Here is a 23323-nt window from a genome sequence, read left to right on the forward strand (position 1 = left end):
CATGTAGGCTTTTGTGTTTGTGTGTGTAATACTATGAAGTAGATGTGTGATTAAAATATCAGTTATCCTTTGATCTCATATAGTCTTCTGCTGTGCTTAGATGTCACACACATATCACAGAGATGTTTTTCTTGAGCCCATTCTGCACCTCTCTGAGGCCATGTTATATGAGCTGAAAGGTGATCACATGAGAATGATTTTGTGTAACTCACCATTACCCTTTCATGATAAAAGTACAGTCATGCTATATACCTCAGACTTCTTGTGTAAGGTTAGCTGGGGAGCAATGAATTATGAGGTGTCAGTACTGCCTGGGGTCTTTTGTGCACTGTAAGAGTTGTGATCAGAGATCACACATGACATTGAAAAGTCCCTCTCATTGACATTAAAAAGAACGTTCTACTACAGGATTCCCTGCACCCATTTCCCTGTGACATCCGTGCTGTGTGTACTGGAGAATGGCACACACCGAGTTTCCCTGTGACATCCGTGCTGTGTGTACTGGAGAATGGCACACACCGAGCGAGAGAAGAGGCTTCTTGCAAACATAAATTTGGAAACAGAAAATAACCGAGCTGTGTTTGTGAATATTGAGGTTTTCATACAACAGGCTCATCTTAATTATCACTTGTTTTGTCATTCTATGAAAACCTTCATAAAACAAGCTCAAATTAAGATAAATAATTATTTCATTTTCTCCAAGCCTTTTATTCTGCCATGACATTTGGTTCCAGTTCACAAAGAATACATTAGCATCCTACACATTTTTATGGCATATCCTTTAATTCTCTCACAGGAAAACCTCACTGAATAAATAATGTGCTTTGGTGAGCGCAGAGTATAATTTCCGAATAATACCAATGAAACTTATGGTTTTATGCTAATATCTTATTATACGTAATCAATCTAAAACTTATACCTCTCAAAGTAAAGTTACATTTTTTTTTTCCAAGATGCTCTTTTTTCCCTGTGCTTACCAGACATTCATTCAGAGGTGATATACAGCATTTGTTCTCATACGTTTTATTAAATTCACAGCTTCCTATACAGGATATTAAATTCTTCCTTTCCATTTTCCCTATTTTTTATTTGATTCCATAAACCAACCCACTGACATTTTGAGTTATGAATCTTATAGCTTATGAAGTCATTACCTCTTGAAGAAGCCTCTTCATTTTCAGAAGAAGCGTCTTCACGGATGTACAGTCTTGCATCATCAGTCTGAAAGGTAGTGATTCCAGTCCCGCGCTCTCTTCCTGTGCCAAGGGCCACTCTACAGATGGGCTGGTGGGCACTTGGGAGATTCGAGGATACTTCACATCTTCTTGATCACTCTCTTTTGGTAAATGGAGAAAGAGATTTCTAAAGGAGAAACAAATTACAGAGAGATGAAAACAATGTGTCATAATGATGTCAATTAAAATTCAAACCAGATTATTTTATTTTCATCTGCATGGACAATTTTTACAAATTGCTCAATAACATTTTATTTTGATGCACTCACTGTTCACAGCAGTATAAGCTAGATATACAAACACATAAAATGGTGATTAAATACCTATGATGAGAGTTTCAGAGGGCATCACAGAGCCCTCTGTAATGAGAGGTAGAATGTTTTAGTATGGATGCCTGTATTCAAACTAATAAAATGTAAGTTTTAATGTAAGACTTTTTTTTAATGTGGCTAGACTATGTAGTATATGTAATCTAAGTCTGCATGATACCAATCAGTATGCTTATATACTTCCTGATCAGAGCAGGATCATGGTTGGTGCATGAGGTGAACTTCACCTGGTCCCACTCTTTAACCGGCCACACAGAAACTCCTTACACTCTCCACGGCAGGTGGAGATATAAAATATATCCATCACTGGCCAGGACAACTGGATGCACGGGGGGAGGTATAACTTGGTCTCCCTCCTTCTATCAGAGCTTTACCGCTCATTATCAAAGATAAGCACCTCTCAGCTGACAGGATTCTCCCTTCTGTGGCCAAGGTTAAGTCTCGGGGTGGGGGTTATTAACCAGTTGTTTTTTTTGCTCCTAACCCCGCTATACCCCAATCTTACCCATCACATTCCCTATCCCCGGGGGTAGGGAATGTGTTTCAATCAGAGGCGGCGTAGGAGCTGTGATCTCTCTAACCCTGCTACACCCCATTCCCACCCGTCACATTCCCTATCCCCATTATCACAGTCCCTATCTCCCTACTACTGCCCCTATCCCTCCATAACAGTCCCTTATCTACTCTATCTTTGTCAAAGCCCTTTGCACATCATAGCCCTTATTCTCTCCACCACAGCCTCTACCCCCATCCCATACAGCCCATCACCGACCCTATCCCCAACCAGTACAGACCTATCCCAGCTACACTCGCAATAGCTCCTAAGTCAACTTTTTTCTATTTACATAACACCTATATGTGAGACTGTAGGTTAGCAAAAACGAGCAGGGTCATAGGGAAACCCCTGTATACCAGACTATAACCCCTGCATAATGGACTGTAGGTAAGTTATCATGAGATGTCATTTGGACACTTCTGCTCCTTCCTTAAGCCTTTGAATTGCGTAATAACAGTTATAGTATTATGCAAGCATCTATAGCAAGATTAGCAAAGAGAGTAAGCGGATCATCGATACACATTTTAACCTTTTCACTACCAAGCAGTTTCTATTGTAACAAAGATTTCCTTTAGCCGGGGCACATTGCTAGTACATATATACAATTCGTTTTTAATTATTCTTTTTTCCATTACAAAATATGGCATTTCCTGCTGTTTCACAGAGTTTAATAAAGTTTAAACATCCCATAGGAAAGCATTGATGCTACTGTTTGTGAGGAGAAAAGAAAGACGTAATCTCAATGCAAAATGAAAGCACAAATGTGTGCAGGGCTCAGAATTCAGTATCATAAGTCATTAGCCTGGACCAAAAGTTGATTCCTCCAAAAAAAAGATCATTGCCAGTTTTTTTTATTTTTGGTTAGAAGTATTTTAACATTATCCTACCATTAAACTATTTTCTCCCTCTGCAGTCCCATTAACCAGTTGTTTTTTTTGCTCGTAACCCCGCTACACCCCAATCTTACCCATCACATTCCCTATCCCCGGGGGTAGGGAATGTGTTTCAATCAGAGGCGGCGTAGGAGCTGTGATCTCTCTAACCCTGCTACACCCCATTCCCACCCGTCACATTCCCTATCCCCATTATCACAGTCCCTATCTCCCTACTACTGCCCCTATCCCTCCATAACAGTCCCTTATCTACTCTATCTTTGTCAAAGCCCTTTGCACATCATAGCCCTTATTCTCTCCACCACAGCCTCTACCCCCATCCCATACAGCCCATCACCGACCCTATCCCCAACCAGTACAGACCTATCCCAGCTACACTCGCAATAGCTCCTAAGTCAACTTTTTTCTATTTACATAACACCTATATGTGAGACTGTAGGTTAGCAAAAACGAGCAGGGTCATAGGGAAACCCCTGTATACCAGACTATAACCCCTGCATAATGGACTGTAGGTAAGTTATCATGAGATGTCATTTGGACACTTCTGCTCCTTCCTTAAGCCTTTGAATTGCGTAATAACAGTTATAGTATTATGCAAGCATCTATAGCAAGATTAGCAAAGAGAGTAAGCGGATCATCGATACACATTTTAACCTTTTCACTACCAAGCAGTTTCTATTGTAACAAAGATTTCCTTTAGCCGGGGCACATTGCTAGTACATATATACAATTCGTTTTTAATTATTCTTTTTTCCATTACAAAATATGGCATTTCCTGCTGTTTCACAGAGTTTAATAAAGTTTAAACATCCCATAGGAAAGCATTGATGCTACTGTTTGTGAGGAGAAAAGAAAGACGTAATCTCAATGCAAAATGAAAGCACAAATGTGTGCAGGGCTCAGAATTCAGTATCATAAGTCATTAGCCTGGACCAAAAGTTGATTCCTCCAAAAAAAAGATCATTGCCAGTTTTTTTTATTTTTGGTTAGAAGTATTTTAACATTATCCTACCATTAAACTATTTTCTCCCTCTGCAGTCCCATTAATTAAATTATGAGAATATAACCTATTGCTAGGAAAAGCCTATCTAAAGTGTAGGAACAAGTGGGACCATGCTCAGCTGTTGCCAAAGACTCCTTGCACAGCTTCCATGTGCATAGTAATGAGACAGGACAGTGTTGTATGATAGTTCATATCACTACAGAGCGATGGAGCAAGGGTCCCCAATCCTCCAGTGTGTCATCCACAAAACCCTCCATTTATTTAATAGAGGGAATTCAGCCCTTTCTGGATAGCTTCCAAATGTTTGATATGACTGGGTTTGGATGAAATAAAATTAGGGAGGCAGTGAAATGAAAATTCTGGGCTGAAACCAAAAGCGAAAATTCAGGATGCCCTTGGCCGAAAACCAAAACCGGTACACTCACAAATTATAAGAATTATTATAACTTAAATTAACATTTTCCACCCAGCCTCCTTACCTGGAGAGCTGGCGTGGATCTGTCTCTGGGTCCAGTGGGGTTACTGGGAGGCATGCGGCTGTGTTTCAATCAGAGGCGGCGTGGGAGCTGTGATCTCCCTGCTCTGCTCCCTAGCGCCCTGTCTACTGATGCAGGGAACCAGAATATGACATCATATTTCGGCTCCCGCAGCATCAGCAAACTGCATGCGAGGGAGAAGAGCAGGAAGATCGTAGCTCCCTCACTGCCTCTGATTGAAACAAAGCTGCATACCTCTCAGCAGCCCCACTGGACCCCAGGGAGAGGGAGAACACCAGGTAAGCTAGAGTGGGCTTTTGAGGGCAGCATTTTTTGCTGCCCCCTGGTTTGCCTTTGGCTAATTACACCTCTCCTTCCCCCGCGTGCGATACTGTGAAACAGTGGAATGGGGGAGGGGGGGGGGCAATTCTCAGCAGATTTGACCCAGATGGGCCAATTTTCAGCCGAACATTTCAGTCGCCGAAATTTCGGTGAATCTTTAAATAAAGTGAGATTAGCAAAGACGGCTAATGAAAGAAATAACAGTTCTATATAGTAAAAATGGGTGATTAACAACCACTGTGGGGTTTTGTTTTGTTTTTATGCTGCAATAAAAAAATCATCTTTATAGACAAGCTTCATTTTTGGACTGAAACTGTGAGATATTCCCCAGGCCATTCTTCATAACACTGCATTTGGGAACAGTGATATTCAATTCTTCCTTCTACTTGTAATACAATGCAGCAACACTTTGAGTGTGACTTATGTGTTTGGAAATGTTAATTAGAGTAAAGTATGAAAAGAAAGTGAGCATTCTCAAGGAATACTAATTAACTTATACATATGTGTGTAGATTGTGTGTCTGTATGTTTCTGTGCATGTAATATGTCTGTGCATGAGTATTTGTGCCAGTGTGTTTTTAAAACAGAGAGAATATGGGAGGCAGTGTGTTGTTTTGTATGTACAACAGTGTAGTTAGCACTGTGTGTGTGTGTGTGTGTACACTGTGTGAGCCTGGGCCCCCAGAGTCTTGCATCCTCAGTGCTGGTCTCTGCTGTCTTGTAAAACAGCAAAGCACTGCAGGCGGCTGATTTGGTACACCTGGCAAAAATATAAGGCATGTGCCTGTAGGCAGATGTCTACTCTGCGTAATGAGAAATCTGGCCCTGCTACACTATCCCATATGAAACCTAAAGCAGAAATGCGGAAAGCCAGCCATTGTCCAAGAAACTATTGGCAAATATGTTGCTGGTTGTGAAGCATGGATCTTCAATCTGTCCTGAAATGCTCTAGGTTATGGCATCTACAATTTACCTTCAACATTGTGGATTGAAGCCTTCCTTCAAGTTAATCATTTCATAACAACATATAACATCATTTTAGGCAAATATAAATGATTTTCAATAAATTTAGGGTAAAAGCCAATCAGAACTGTTCTGTCATATGATTCTCTTCTTCATTCTGATAAACATATTTAATTGCTCTTTACTTTTTCATACATAAGAATACTGATTGTTGATTTATTTATTTTTTTGTGTGTCTTGCTCAATTACTGATTTTCTTTTTTTTTTAAGTGGATATTTTCAATAAACATCAGTGAGAAATTTATAAAAATCTTACGAATTATTTCAGGTCATAAATGCAACACGTGCATACCCTTACATGATGTCTTAATTGAAGTGTCAGATCTGGATACTCTGAGGATATTTTTCAAAAATTCCAAAAAAATACAGCAAGTCTTGAAGTAAGTACCTACAGAGTGACAGTCTTTGAAGTGTATTACGAGTTTGCCAATTGGCATAAAAAGCATATATAGTATAAACAGCACATCTCTCTATCTCTCTATCTGGCTGGCTGTCTGCCTGTCCGTCCGTCCATCCGTCCATCCGTCCATCCATACTTGCAATTGTACATTTGGAGAGTTTTAGCTGCAATGTGATCTAAATTCCCCACAACAATTATATTCATTTAGGTATTATAAAATGTAAAAAATCTGTATCTTTCAGACTGAATACAAGTCTGCTCCGTCATGTTGCACCATGGTGTTTCTATGTATGATTTTGGGGACAAAGTGAAATAAAAAAAACATACATACAAGAAAAAGAAGAGAGTGAGAAAGAGATGCTCAATACTTCTACTCATTCCTCACAAGAAAAAAAATGCAGTTTTCAAAGAGTAAATCAAAACAATATTGCCTAAGGTCTTTCACACTGGCTACCTTGACACTGCTGTGTTTGCCTGAGGTATTTGAAAACACAGCCTCCATGTTGTGGCATTTGTGTAATTGTGACTTTTTATGTGGTAATAACTAGCATTTCACCACATAGAACCACATAGAATATATGAGAATAGCATGCATTCTGTAAGAAAAAAATTGACTTGGATGAGATCTGCTAGTATTTTGTTCAAGCTTCGCATGAGAATAGCTTCAACGTTGCAGCATTTCTGTGTGCAAAATTCAAAATGGGTGCAAATTACAAGGATATTGTAAGAAATTTCTTTGCATTTCACATGAAAAAAACGGATGCAAAATGACTATTTTTTTTCTGTCGTTATTTGTTATCTATATATACACATGTTTATGTTTTTCAAGGTGAATATATAAAATTACCACAAAGCACACACAAGATTTCGTTGAAATTTTGACAGTAGAACTCTAATCAAATTCACTGGAGAAGAAAGTTATCTTTCTTGTACAGAATTTTTTTTTTTTAAGAATACCGAAAGGAAAACAACTTAGCATCACCTTCCTATGAAATTGTTTAACAGAAATACATTTTGCGTGACAGATCTCAGCAAGGACCATGGGTCACATCTGTTCTTTCCCGAATACAGTCTTTTTCCAGTTTTACAATTACCATTTGTGTTACAAAGACACATGAAGCCAGAAAATACTAGCTATCCCAAGTCAAAACAAATTGGTTGTTCCCGACTTGTATTTACAAATGTATCACTGACTAGAGCTACACATTAAACAAAGCCAGAACACTACTATTTCAGCCTTGACACTGATAATGTCAAGGAGAGGCTCTGAAAGGCATTGGGACAGGAAGCAATTGTGATTTACGATCAAAGTTCTTCTCTCATCTGGCTTGTAAGCACAAGAGTAATGTTTATAAAGATCAAAATTGTTTTATTTTGGTGCAAATATACTTCAAATGCAGCAGGTATAAAGTTGACTTGTTTAGCTTTTCTCTCGTTTTGTTTCATTTTGCTTATTTCTTTTTTTTTTTTTTCAACCAAAGTTTGCCGAAGGTACCACGAAATAACGATTTTTAGAGTTATTACTTTGATCTCCAACACTTAAGGCAAAATATATTGATTGAAAATCTTGTAGTAGCTCTTTTCAGCTCTGATGCTATCCCTGCGTGGACTGTAATATATTTAATATAGATTAAAAAAAAAAAAAAATAATAAACATTGGCGCCATTTGTTAAATAACAAAATAACATGATAACAAAACCTATAAAGAAAATATATATTTAATATCTCTATATAATATAAAGAGAGTGAAATAGGATACTACAACAAATAATGTTATGCACATGTAGTCAACATGTAACTATCTATAATATGCCTTCAGGCCACATATTTAAAATCAGTCTTTGGCTAGCCTAATCAAATCAGAATAATAGGAATTAAAGACATGCAGTGACACGCAGTGACAAACAGTGGCACGCAGTGTCAATGATGTCTATCAACATAATAGAAATATGGATTCCTAGGTTATAGTTCACTGTAGTGCTTACACAGTGAGTAGCAGGGTCTCACTAATGCCTGGAGTAATTATATTACCTTTTAAGTTATACAAAATATTCACTTTCTGTAGACAGCAACTTAATGCATCCTTATAGTATGTATTTTTATATGTAACATTAAAAGCCTCCGATGTAAAACAAGCCTCTCTTGCTCTGACAGGGCTTTAGTGGATAATTTAGGGCATAACCCAACCAAGAACATCAATAGAAGCTAATGAAGACAAGCCCAATCAAAGAGCGAGACTTCGGAAACATAACCAACAATGTAGTATCATTTTTAATGGTAACTATAATACACTTTATTTAAGTTCTAATTGAGTGCAATCAAGAAAACATGTATGTAAAAACATACCAAAAACACAAACTATAAACAGTGAGGTAAACAAGTGAAAAGTGAGTAAGTGTATGAATGTTTAATTAAAATAGCCAAGGGGCCAGGAAATAAACTATATAGCTGATTCCTATACAAAATGCACTGTTACACAAAATACACTTACTCACTCAACATTTATTTATTTCACTGTTTTTTTGTTTTCTTGATTTTACACAGAACTTAAAGTGAATTTTTGATTACCATTAAAAAATGATATTACATTGGTGGTAATTTTTATGAAGTCTGGTCCTTTGATTGGGCTTGCCTTTATTAGTTTAGATTTTATATAAGTGTCCAGAATTATTTCAGTAATTTGATATATTTATAATAAATTGTAGGTTTATACTGGGCTGATTCATACGTGTAAATTAACAAACAACAAGAACATTTCAAGCATAATTACAACCCGTGTCTTTGCTCTCTCCATATATTATAATGCAAGGAGTCTGTGTTTTCATGCACACATCGCAATGATTTGCCAACATTTCTGTGGCTACAAGCCCTCCCCCCAACAATCTGACCGGTTCTTTCACAGCTTTGCGGAAGGCACATGTGCGATTGGTTGCAGATTGCTAACTATTTTCACACAACTGTGAATGAGGCTATCATCAGGCTGAAAGCAGCTGCAGTTTTCTACCCAAGCTGCCAACCCTGATGATTTGCAATACATATCAGAGGCTGGGTTACATTATCTGTTACATGCATTAAAGCATTATTTATTTAATACATTAAAGCATTATCTATTTAATGCGTTAAATAAGGGGTGTCATCTCCAACTTGTAACGTCCCTTTAACTCCTCTAAGAGATATATATTGAGAGAATAAATGGTGGGGGCAAGCTCTGATAACATCTATGGTTTTAAAAAAATGAATTCTTCAATGAAAACATTAAATCACATTTCAATGATGGTATCTTTGTTCAGACAATCCTTCACTTTCATTTTAGGTAGGAATAGCAAAATCTAACAGAAAGAAACAGAAACTATAAAAGCTGTCCCATTTCATTAGCACATAAAATAGTTAGAATCTGATGTTTTTGTTAAAAGAGCTTTTATGTTAAAGTAAAAATGTAATGGGTTTGGAGACATAATTCAGTATATCTTGAAAATGTATGTGATTATATATTCGTATCTAAGAGCCTGTAATGTATCAGGGCATTTGAAAGAGGGATTGATGTGCTAATGTAAAATGTAGAGTTTGCCTTGGGGTTCTGTAACTAAACAGAAATGAAATATCTTATAAGAGCACTAACCAATTCAGTGTACAGTAGGGTCCTTTATATAGTTTAGTAAAGTTTGGCTCCTAATTATTAGCCTACCCACACTATAACGCACCGTTTGCTCCTCTACTTTTAAGTACAGCAGATTCAATGTAAATATATATACTTTTTAAAACACTGCACAATGGCTCATTGTGGATAATATTATTGGCTATCAGTTAGATTTGCATAAGCAAACAGCATTGACACTGCATTAAGCTTTTTATGTGCTACATACAATAATAAGATGATTTATGTACATGTGTAGAACGAAACAAAATCTCTGTCTGATTGAATGTATGAGTCTCCTCACTCCTAATGTCTAAACCAATGAAGGCTGGTCCATAGAGATAACATACCGCACCCTTGTGTGTGTCTGTCATGACCCTTTCCTGCATTTTCTCCTCTCTACCTTTCATTGATTGCTAGAAATGCTGCATACAACATAGGCAAAAACTAATAATATCACATTTTTTTTTTATTTTTTTTTTTAAATGCCCAGTTTTCCAAGTATAGACTCATATATGCTTAGTCTGCTCTAACAAGATTTCTGTTATCACTCTACTGGCTTTCCATTAGGCTCTAAGATCCTGGTCACTTTAAATACAGGCCTTAGTATTGTCTTATATTCAAGGACGGTTCTTGAGCAAAAGAGTCAGGGGGTGAAGTCAGAACCGTACCAATTTTTTGAAGTGGAACAGGGCAAGACATGTCATTGGATAAGAGGTTGAGGACAGTGGGCAGAGTCAATTTCCAGGTTAGGGTCTAGCATCTCAATTCAAGTGCTTGCACTAACACTGTTTTACAAAGCGAAACAATACAGTCAGTTCACTAAAGAGCAAGTCCTGGTGATTTGAGATGTCACTAGAAAAAAAAAATAGTGTTGTGAAAAGTCGATCCTAAATTTCTAAAACAATGTCATTGCATGTGAGAGTCAAATGATACATAGAGATAGTGTAAAGGATGCTTGATGGAATAATAGATCCACACTCAAGAGGCTACAATTTGTGTGCAGCTTTGTGGCAGTATACTTCCTGTGTGGATCCAAAGCCTGTAAGTATTTTAGAAAACAAATGTGACATCTCTGTTCATACTTCTTTCCTTTTTTTTAAGATTCTTTAATTTTGACTGTCAATCAGTACAAACGAGAGCAGAATAAACATCAATAAAACACTATGAGGTTTTCATAAATACAAAAACATACATGTCAATATGAAAATGCAAAAATATACAAAAGTATCTCTAAGTGTATCTCAGAGTGAGACAATAGGGATACTCCGATTACTGGATATAAAAACCAGATCGGAGAGTATCAACTGGAATTCAAGCTTAAAATAATGAAACGTAAAACATAATATATCAAAAAGGAGAAAATTACACAATTAGAAAATAACAGTATCTAACCATGCTCCCACCTTAGGAGGTCAGAAACAGATAAAAAATACATACTACAGCCAATAGGCTCACCTCCAACTCCCTGGACACTAGTAATATCTGTCAAAAAAATAAATATATATATATACAGACTCCGGACTTTAATAGTCATTCGCAGGGTCCATGTCGGAAAAGAAATATAAATATACAAAGACCGGGAGCCTAACCGAAAACCAGAGCCCTCTGAACAACCCTAAAAAAGTTTGGTAGCTTAAATAATAAGTGTACCAAAGAATTAATGATAATAAGTGCTACCCGATTAAGCTTAGGGCTATCTGCAGACCCTAAGGGGTGAATAGAAAACTAGAAATGTGTGGAGGTTAAAAAAACCACCCATACTGTGTAGCTACAAATTAGATAGTGTGTTTCATAAAGTGCTTAAATGACACAACGTATCTATTTGCCACTCAAAAGCAATTGGGAGTTTAAACTTGTAACGAACATTGAGAACTTCAGCTAAAGAGTCCAAGCATCTCTGAATAACTTAGTCACTAGTAGCCTTGGTGGGGTTTTATTTAGAGTGACGTTAGTTTGGCAAAGATCCTCTGACTTTGTAGTCTAAGCTTTAATCCTAGCTACTAATTGCAGTTTTTTAACGAGTCTAAAGAGGGGTAAGGCTACTTTTTAAGCTTGGATTCCAGTTGATACTCTACGATCTGGTTTTCATATCCAGTAGTCGGAGTATCCCTATTGTTTCACGCATAGGGGTTAAGCCCCACAACACTTCTGGAGTGTCTACTAAGGTGTTATTCTCTGCAAGCTGGGAGGACTAGTCCATTTTGGAACAGTCACCACCTGTAGACTTATACATCCTATAAAGCCACATCCTCTACAGCACAAATCAGTTGACAATTGTTTCATATGATAGAGTTTAACTGGCGTGATGTACCATTGGAATATTGTTTTATAAGATTGCTCCTGCAGAGAGACACATATATGGGAAGAGAATGCATCATCCTGTATATCTTGCCACTCAATTCCCTCCAATTCTTCCCATAGATCTGCTTTCCACTGTGCTATACACGCAGTCCTCACTTACCGACCAGGTTCTGTTCGTAAAACTAATTTGTTAGTAAGTGCATAATTTAGCTCACTAACACAGGGAATCTCTTAAATATATCTTCAGCGAAAAAATCTCAGAACATAGACCAGCCCTCAACATGGAGAATCCCTCCGCTAGAGAGCTGGTTATAAGTCCAAGCAGTTGTAAAAATAGGCATATAGTAGAGTAATTAGGCCCTTCTGAGTTGATTCATTCACACACTTTAAAATGTGTGTGCCGATTCACTAACATGCAGCTGTTTTGCAAAGTCTCTAATCTGCAGGTATCGAAAAAAATCGGATGGATTAAGAGTTGCTCGGTTTTTAAGATCCTCAGGCGGTATTATCTGTCCACCCTGAAATATGTGAAAAATTCTTTGTAATCCTGTGTTTTCTATATTTTTAAAATCATGGGCATTCCAGGGGAGATTCCTCAAAAATGGCATTGATGGTGAAGGGGATCTATTCATACATCTTTAAAGGAGTACTATAAGGTCAGGAACACAAACCTGTATTCCTGACCTTATAGGGTTTAAACCACCATCTAGCCTCCCCCTGCTGGACTTAGCTCAATGAAGAGAACTTCTGACAGGAAGTAAGTGATAGTGAGGAATTTTCTCTGTCAGGCCTTTTCCCTTGCCATGGCCTTTGGTATCAATTTGCAACTCTCTGTATTTCTCCTTATCCCCAAACCATAGGGTGAGTAGCCCCAATGGACGATACAAGACAAGGTTCAAAGTGACTTCTAAGCCTTTAATGAGCTGTGTAACAGGTTTTATACAGCAGGAAACAGAGGTGGTAGTTACAGGCATTATACAATCCTAATAAAATCATCTATCTTATCTTAACATCTTAACCTATAGCAAGCTTGCAGGTGTTAACCAATTTCAAACAGACTGGCCAGCCGCTCAACAGCCGTTACAACAGTAAGTGACGAGCATCACCCAGTGGACACCAGCTAAGAAGTCAGAATGTTACAAAACGGTTTTACTTCCTTAATTTGGGGGAGTCAGGGCAACATAAACATTACAGCATGCTCTGGTGGTTATGGTGCTCTGAATTTTCTTTTAGCCACTGAATGATAAAAAAACAAGCAATGAAAAAGCTACTCTTTAATCCATGTTTGATGTTATCTTTAGCTAAACATAACTTTAAATTGTAGAACAATATATACCCTCTAAATGCTATCCTAATGCTTCGACATTTGCCAAACGCTGCTTAATCCATGTTAACGTCTGAAGAGAGCATTATGAATCATGTATAATACGTTATTCTGGTTATCCACATTCATTTTTTATTACTTCAGGAAATTATATTGCACTTATTAGATTGCACTGTACTCTGAAGGAATGATTTTATTTCTTTGTCCTCAATATTTTCAGTATTTAGACATTACAATCCTAATAAATGGCAACTGCCTGAGAGAGCTCTCTGTCAATGAGAGATGAAGACCAATTTTTCAACAAGCTTTGGCAGAACAAGCCAACTAAATATCAGAAGACTGGAGAATGCAGTGACATCTGTTGATGCATTGCAGCCATGCAACATTAAAGTCAAACAATTCTTTCTAGAATCTATTCGTAGACAAAAAGTAATTTTCTCAAACTGGCTTTGTCACCTGAAATGTTCTTTATGTCAATCAGTGGAAAAAAATGTTTTCTCAAAGCATTAATATTATTTTACCTAAGCAATCTACAGTAAGTTTAACCATACTTTTCACTCTAGATTTTGGTAGCCATCTTGGAACCGAATCACAAACGTCAACCCACAGTTACTAAGATGTCTACAGAGGGAATAAGACGTAATAGACAATCATAATATATGAGATGTGCTGATTAGCTTCCTGGGCATGCAGGAGGATATATTAAAATCTCTAATGATGTTTACAGGAACCTGTGCACCAACAGTACTTAAGGGCATTAAATCTGGGAAATAAAAAGTGCAAATCTCTTTGATTTTGCTTTAAAATAAATGTTTTGCTGCTATCTGCAGGCATGCATGTTTTTACAAAATGTCCGCCTGATTTAATGAGAGATTAGTATGAGCTGAACTTGATCTCACCCCAAACTGTATAACTGTCTTCCTATTAACTGTATAATGTTTCAATACCATGCTTAGGAGAAAAGGGGTAGATAATAGTAGCTAGTAGGAGGGAAGTGATTGTCTGTGTTAATGTGGATGTTTATTTGTGCAAAGTAGAGATGTAGCAAAATGCTTTTTTTTTTTTTTTTTAGTAAAACTAAATACATTGTAATAGGGGAAAGGGCATAATTAATATAAGGCCAAAATCTTTTTTTTATTCTTGGCAATAGATGTACACGGAATAGGTACAAACAGTCACTGCAATCTGGAACAGAGGATTGACCAAGGGGACAGTTTAATGTCCCTTCATCTTAATGAAGTAATTTTGATGCATTGATGCTAAACCTGCAACCCTTCTGAGAAATGGCGTGCACTGTTTTCATTTTGTAATAGCAACACCCACAATGGATGCCAGACAGCTTTTAAGGGCTTAGGGGCAAAAATGTCTTCCATAGTTGAATCTATTTCAGTTAAATTGCCAGTATGACTCTGTGCGCAATGTTTATCTATGAGAATGTAGCGCTTCTTATGAAGAAAAACTAGATTAGCAGATTGCACTGATAACTATACATGTATGTAGTACCTAATGTATGTTTGCTAGAACGATTAGCCAATCCCAATACTGTAATAAGGGTATGTTAAATAGAGACTTAACTTTTTTTTTTTTTTAAATGAAGCTTTTTAATCAAAAAAGTTCACGTATTACAGAAGATTCAAATCATTTTGAATTGTTTTTAATAGAGGATTCACTTAACTATTTTCCCTGTATTGATTTCACAGAAAAGTAGAGCATCACTAAGCAGGGCCGGTGCAAGGATTTCCGCCGCCCTAGGAAACGATCCATTTTGCCACACCCTCATGTCACTCCCTCACTGACAGACATACACACTCACTGACAGACACACACTCACTCACTCACTGATACACACACAGAAACTCACTGACATACACTCACTCACTGACAGACACGCACACACACTCACTGACAAACATACACTCACTCACTGACAGACACACACACACTCACACACACACAAACACACACTGACAGACATATACTCACTAACAGACACATACACAGACACTCACTGACATACATACATAAACTCACACACTCACTGACACACACACATACACAGGCAGACACTCCCAGACATACATACACTCACTCACTGACAGTCAAACACTCAAACACTCACCCTAGCCACACCTCCCCTGGCTGTGACTGACACAGCCTGCATGAAAAAAAAATGGTTTAATTTGCAGTCAGATGTAACTTACTGTAAACATTTTTATCTCCTGCTCAGTAAATTGAACTTTAATTACATACAGGAGGCTCCTGCAGGGTCTAGCAAGCTATTAACAGAGCAGAAGATAATACATTGTAAATTAAATATTATTTGCAAAAAAGGATGTTTAAACATCAGATCTATCTTTATAGGAAAGCTGTCTTGGTGGTTATAGTGGTCCTTTAAGGCTTTTTGTTGTATTTTCAAAATTTACATAATTGCTGATGAATATATAATAACCTATTGTAGTGTATATGCCTTTTCAGGGGTATTTATAGGACTGGGACTTTAACAAATCAACAGAGAGATGCTTCTAGATGCCAAAACAGCTTTAAACCTGAAATGAAACCTTGTACTGCTTTGTTTATGATCCCTTTTACAAACTATGCCTTATACCTTACTTTTTGCACGTTGACTTAAGAGAGAAGGCTTAGTGACATTTTAAATACTGTAACATTTACATTGTTGTCTTTCCCAAAAAAACAGCAGTTTCTAAAATGATAATTCCTTTATGGGCCAGAGGATGGGGAATGTATTATGAATGGGCACCCGGTAGCTCTATTAATTACCAAGCTGTCTATTTTTAGTCTTGCATAGGACAGATTGCATGTGTGCAATTCTTCAGAGGAGTATAATTTTTACATGACGCAGAAGAATCATTGGTATTTCAGTTTAATGATCTGTAGATGAGCGACTTGTTCTGTAGGGGGACTTTTGTATTTAAGATGTGCCACTGTAAACCTTTCATCAATCAGGCCCTTATCTCTTCTTGCCTCATCTCATCATTTTCTCATGTCCCTTTTCAATTGTCTTTCTCTGTCTTGACCATGATCTTCTCTCCCCTTAGCTGCCGTGTTTTTGTGCTAATCTTTCATTTTTTTTTTTTATTTATTTTTTTTTACAAACCTCCCTCCTATTCCTTATCTGCTGCTTTGCTCTTGTGTTCCTGTTTGTCTTTTCAATCTCATCCCAAATGCCTCTCCTGTCCTCCATTTCCCTTCTGATAAGTGATTTGCCCTATCTTTCATTCAATATAGGTCATGGCAGTTTCAATATCTTCACTGGCATGTGGGAGCTCCCTGTGCACAAACTTTAGGAGCTAGAATTGTTAAATGGTTTTGTTTATTGCAAAAGTGCACAGAAGATAAAGACAATAATAACCTAGCATTAACATTAGGCGGGATATCGATGGTGCTTGTTATTTCTCATTTAAAATAAACTTCCATTTTATATAGCATCATTTAGTTCTTTATATCACGGCGAAGGTTTCATCCGTTATCAGTTTAATTTGTAACACACAACATTCTTTTTCTCTTTTTATTCTTATGATATGACCTTGAAAATAATTTGGTTATATTTATAATTATTCTCTTAAATATAAATTTGGTTATTATATTTATATTTAGGGACGAACATATAGTTTGCAAACAGTAAGCAAAGTTAACTGGAGTTTCAAAAATATTTATTGTTTTTATCGTTTGGGGTTTTCATTTAACCCCAACAGTTCAAGGAGCACACTTGAATTAAAAAAAAAAAAGTTTACTTTCATATCCTGTTATGAGTCCCCTATTGCAGCTTCTCTAATTTAACTTGGGGAGACTATCAGTGACAACAGTCCCCCCTTTCTGTCTGGTAAAAATTGAAGCAAGTACTAACCAACTTTATTAATCACATAGGTAAGCACTGACTGCTTCTTCCATGTGAAAGTTCTTAACATTCTCTTAAACATTCATTTAAAGGGACACTATAATCACCAGAACAACTAAAGTGTAATATAGTTGTGTTCTGGTGAGTATAATCATTACTTTTTGCAGTAAACACAGTGTGCAGCACTGATATTCAGTGTCTCCACCCTCTGCATGGAGACCCTGAACTTTCCCCGTAGAGATGCATTGATCCAATGCTTTTCCTATGGGATTCTTATCTGATCAATTCTGATGAAGACAGTCAAGGAGATGGATCAGCATTGGGAAACCCTTAATTATAATTATAAGTGAGAACAGTTGGGCATTCAAAGTGAATTTCAAATTTAAAACTGTTGTAGCTGAAATGGAAAATGTTAATTCGGCTACGCTTCCAATTCACCTAGTGTGGTTTGATTTATATTTGAAAAACACTTTACAATAACCATTAATTTTCACTTTAGTCAATATCCCAGTAAAAGGTAAATAGTCAGGAATTCAAGGAGAATTTTAAGTGAAATTTCAAATGGAGAAATTAAAAAAAAAAAAAATTCTCAAAACAGCCATGTTTTAAGTTTGACTAAATTGGCCCCACAACTGAAATTCATGGGGAATTCACTATTTACAACTCACACCAAACATGGTATTAGTATTTAATAAATATAGACATTTTTTGGCATAGGAACAACAATGTGGTATTTTAAAGGGTTACTACAATAAAATATTTATACCAAATTTGTTTCAGAACATTAGTTTATTGCAGTGATTAGGATGAAAGGAGTTTATAATATGTGCACCTCCTTCAGTTTTGGCAAACTGCTCAAGTAATTTATTAAACCATTATTCATTGGCACCCACAGATATAATCAAAAAACTAATTTTCTTTTTATTTGTCCAAACTTTTAAAGAAATAATCTAGTGGCCATCATCGTGCCACGTCACCCTCCCAGAATATTTTTTGTCAAACTGGTCTTGCCAATTAATACAGTCTTGTATCAGACCTGACATCGAGCTTATCCAGCAGGAGAAGACGGAATGTGGTGAGGGCAACTGGGAGACCCAGGTAAAGTTGTCTAAAGTTATCAATCCAAATCAAACTAAAATTCAAACTAAAATGCATGAAGTGGTTATGATGTGTGGAGTGTCCCTGTAAAGTGTGAGCATGCTTGTGTTGTACAATGACTCGCTCTAAGCCCTGTGGCAAAGCAGAGTTTGGACATATCAAATAGCTGCAGCCAAAATAGTTACTGACCAAACCACTTGAAAATGGACGTACACATAACCTTCTTATGTCATAAACACTATTATTATTATTATTATTATTATTAATATTTATATAGCGCCATCATATTCCGTAGCGCTTTACAATATTATCAGAGGGGGAGATTTAACAATAATTGAGACAATTACACAAACTTACAGGAACAGTAGGTTGCAGAGGACTCTGCTCAAACAAGCTTGCAGTCTACTATACGCTGTCGAAGTTATGGTGCATGGCATGTTCCTTTACGCACATCGCACTTTATTTTTAGACCCACCTAGTTTTTAAATGTCAGAATTTTTAACTTTTCTTTTAGCAGCAGTCTGTAATATTCAATAAATCATGCAGCTACACAGAAAGTTGTCAGAGGTTGTTTGGAGATCTAATTCTTACTTTGGCAGTATTTGTATTTGATGTAGTTAGTGTTTAGAGAAAGTTGTCAGAAAAGCAGACAGAAGAGAAACGAAAAACTGAGAAAATGCTTAGAGTAGTTAAAGCATACAAATGTCTAAAAGATTAAATCTCTGACAGTTTTCTTATCAAATTTTCTAATTCCAAACAGGATTAGTTGCATCTCAAAGCACTCGTCAATATTCCACTTTATTGCTTTGTCAAAGAATATATTTTTATACCAGTTGTCAGTTATATAACTCATATGAAGCATTTATTGGCTCTCTATGAAATTTGATACATAACTCACTGATCTCAATAGTGTAAGTCCGTGGATTCATTGATATATGGATTAATTACATGCATGTGGAAGTTGGCTCACTTGGCAGGTATTGTCCTAGCCAATGCCATGCCATGCATTTGCAGTGCTGACAGATGTTAACTCTTAAACATCAGTGATGAACTATGCAGTGGTGTATTCTGGTTTTGTGCTGCCCTAGGCATGACAAAACTCAGGCACCCCTTCCCACCCCCCCTTCTAAATTTCACTTCCTGTTAAAAACCAACACGTTCTTTGCCTCAGAGACACACGTCTTTACTGATGCATACACTAACATACACTCACTGACAGATACAGTCATTGTCACACACACTGTTTAACCAACACAAACTTTCACTGAAACATACACACTCACAGACAGACACGCACACTCACATTTACCGACAGACACACACATTCACCGACAGACACACTAAATGACAGACACAATAACTGACACACGCATTCACTGTCAGATACACATACATACTCATTGACAAACGCACACTCACTCAGTATCAGACACACACGCGGTGACACACGTAAACTCACTGACAGACACACATACACACTCACTGACAGACACATACACTCAGTGTCAGACACACACATTCACTAACAGACATACATATTGACTGACAGATACACACTCTCAGTGACAGACACACATACACATACTAACAGACATACACACACTTTTGACAGACACACACACTAAAGACACACACACTCTCACTATCAGACACTCACTAACACTCACTAACAGAGACACAAAAACTCTTACTAACAGACAGACACACAGCCTCACTAACACACACTAACAAACACACACTAACGAACTCACAATTTTGTTTTATTATGTGCTTACATTTTGGTTGATTTCTGGCAGGCACGCAGTTCAGATGGGGGGCAAGGGAGCTCTGATTGTCCTGTTCAGCTCCCTCGCACGCCTCTCAGTGATGCCGGAGCCGAAGTGACGTCATATTCCGGCTCCGGCATCACTGCGGTGCGCGCGAGGGAGCTGAGCAGGGAAGAGCTCAGGGGAGAGTGCTCCCTCACCGCCCACCTCCCACATCAGCGGATGCCTGCATCGGGGGGCCCAAAGGTGGCCAGCCGGCCAGCTCCTGGGCCTCCCAGGATAAGATGCTGATATGGCATCTGCCGGGGTGTTTGGTGGTTGGCTTTTTCTTTGCTGCTCCCTGAAAGTGCTGCCCAAGGCAAATGCCTTGTCAGCCTCGTGGTAAATACACCGCTGGAACTATGCCATCAATATAGCAATATGAACTTTAAGAATCATGTTCCAAATAGTTTGTCTTATTCATTTATCACCAAAAAAGCCTTACAGAGCTGCCAATATTCGATAAGCAGGACATTACAGCCTTACATAAACACAATTAACCTGGCACCCACCTTATTACATGTTAAATGGAATCTGCAGGAGCCTCAAACCCATGGAGCTGGCAAGTAGCCCAATTAATTCTTTTAATGCATATATCCTATTTTATGTAACCTTATATGGATGAACAATGTTTTGGCCCAGCATGGGCCTTTTTTAAGTCATGGTTGCACAAAGTATTTTGCACAGCCAACACATTGGTGTTTGACGTGATGTCACACTAAATGTGACATTTGCAATGAGAAAGAGTGCTCGGATTTAATTTTTTCATAAGATTTATAAAGATCAGGTTGTGATGTCAGCAAAAAAGGCCCTTGATTCTTAGAGGGTTAAGACACTTGCTGTGTTTGGACCAGCGGTGTATCTAGCACAACTCTGACAAGGCATTTGCCTTGGGCAGCACTATGAGGGGGGCGGCAAAAAAACTGCCCCCCAATCGCCCTGGCAAATGCCTTGCCAGCCTCTTGTCCTGAAGGCCCAGGAGCTGGCCGCCTGGCCACCTCAGGTACTCCCTAAAGGCTGATGTTGCACTCTCCTGAGCTCTCCCTGCTCAGCTCCCAGTGATGCTGGAGCCGTAATATGACGTCACTCCGGCATCACTAAGAGGCGTGCGAGGGAGCTGATAAGGGAGATCAGAGCTCCCTCGCCACCCGTCTCCACTCTGCGCTTGCCTGCCTTACTGGCCATGCGTCCATGCCTGTCAGCCCAGCCAGCAGCAACCCCCCTGGACCCCAAAGGTAGGCTGGGTGGATTGAATTAAAAAAAATATATATACGAATTGTGAGTATGTTAGTGTGTGTCTGTTAGTGAGTGTTAATGTGTGTCTGTTAGTGAGTGTGTTAATGTGTGTTTGTTATTATGGAGCTGCATTATGACATCACAAGGTTCGGATGAAGTCATAGAATTATTGGCTAATCTTTGAAAGTACCTAATAAACTAGATCACTGGCAGAGATATTCTCTAGTGTGAACTGTAAGCAATGCAAAATTAATTCAAAGAGCATTTCATTTTTCATCAGTCAAAACAAATGAACAGAAAACAGCTGCATTTTTTTCCAATTTGGATATTTTGACACATACTTCAAAAAGAAGGATTTGGAGGCTGCCCGTAACACAAATAATAAGCAATAATAAAAGGCATTACAAAGCTCATAGACAGTGATACGAGGGAGTACACTACATAGATAGTGTATGAGGTCAGTTAGGATATGACTCAGATTACAACATGAGATAGAGTATGTGAGATGAGACAGAACAGGGCAGGAGATGAAATAGCACAAAGATAAGGGGAAAGGAGATGACACAAAAAGGTTAATGAAGGGGAGGGCAATAGGAGCTAGAAAAGGGCTTAATACAAATTCTGAGACTATGTAACAAAGTTTAGCTTGAATATACAACCTCTCCAGCAAATTTTATTTGAAATTGTAGGAACGTCTGAATATGTTTATAAGCTGATCTATAGATGATTCTGTGACAAAGGATACTGTATCCACTCTGCCTTAGCCATACCTTCAGTGGGGCATGGCTGTGGGTGGCAAATGAATCTCACTCATTGTTAAATGCTGGCACTGAATTGAGGGACAGCAACAGGTGATGCACGAGATAACATAGATAGTATAGTGCCTAGAGAATCCTTTTAAAAGAACTCCAGTCCAGTAATCTATAAAGGACAACGGTCTGAGTAGTGTTCATAGGATAAAGGTGACACAGGAGAGAGAAGAGTGAGAGAGAGAGTGAGAGACAGAGAGAGGAGAGACAGAGAGTAATGATATTCACATCCTTTATGCAAGGAGAAGGAATGAATACTTTTGAAGAATTTCGTACACATCAGGAACTTTCCTAACAGCTTAGGGATTACAATGGATTGATAAACCAAAGGAACACATTGTTTCTGCTCCAACTAATAAATGACATTTCTCTTTATTTGAGCATGATAAGTAAGAAAAATGAATTTAATCTAGTAATGTTAAAACCATACAGCCTTGTAACATACAGGAGGATTTATAAAGCAAATTCTTCATGGATGGTAGCGTTTTTTTCCTCTCTAGACTTTCTTTCTACACGGATATGCTTAACTTCCTATAAACCTGGTAAATTGATTGGTGCACACAGTGATAAATTACCCTCTGTATGTAGTAAATATATGATTCAGTGTCCAGAGAACACAGACCGAAGTTTACATTACCCTATATGTATCATTTGATTAGAGGTTAAAGAAGTCACTACAAAGACAAACTGTATAAACCATCACACAGTCCTGAAAATGTGTATTGTATTGCTTTGTAATTTTCTTTCCCCAAAATATTTGACTGATATAAAATCCAGTTAAATCAGTCATGTTATCTCTTTGATATGAGTAGATATTCTGTGTAAAACAATTCTGTGAAAAACAAAGCATATGAAAAATATAATTTTTCAATTCATTTCTCCATCCATACACCCACCCAACCATCCACCCACTCATCCAGCCAGGCATCCATCCATCCATCCATCCATCCATCTACCCACCCATCCATCTACCACTCATCCAACTATCTATCCATCCACCC

At 37.8% G+C, this 23323-nt stretch overlaps 1 protein-coding gene across 1 annotated transcript in view; it reads right to left on the reverse strand.

Moving 5' to 3' along the window:
- The window catches only part of CCSER1 (coiled-coil serine rich protein 1), a 964914-nt gene that overhangs the window by 391282 nt on the left and 550309 nt on the right, over positions 1 to 23323 (reverse strand). Inside the window, exon 6 of the mRNA XM_063458635.1 lies at positions 1155 to 1362. Within this exon, the coding sequence (XP_063314705.1) occupies positions 1155 to 1362 (208 nt within the window). The remainder of the gene's footprint in view (positions 1 to 1154; positions 1363 to 23323) is intronic.

Source organism: Pelobates fuscus, chromosome 6 (genome assembly GCF_036172605.1).
Source record: "Pelobates fuscus isolate aPelFus1 chromosome 6, aPelFus1.pri, whole genome shotgun sequence".
Classification (NCBI taxonomy): domain Eukaryota; kingdom Metazoa; phylum Chordata; class Amphibia; order Anura; family Pelobatidae; genus Pelobates; species Pelobates fuscus.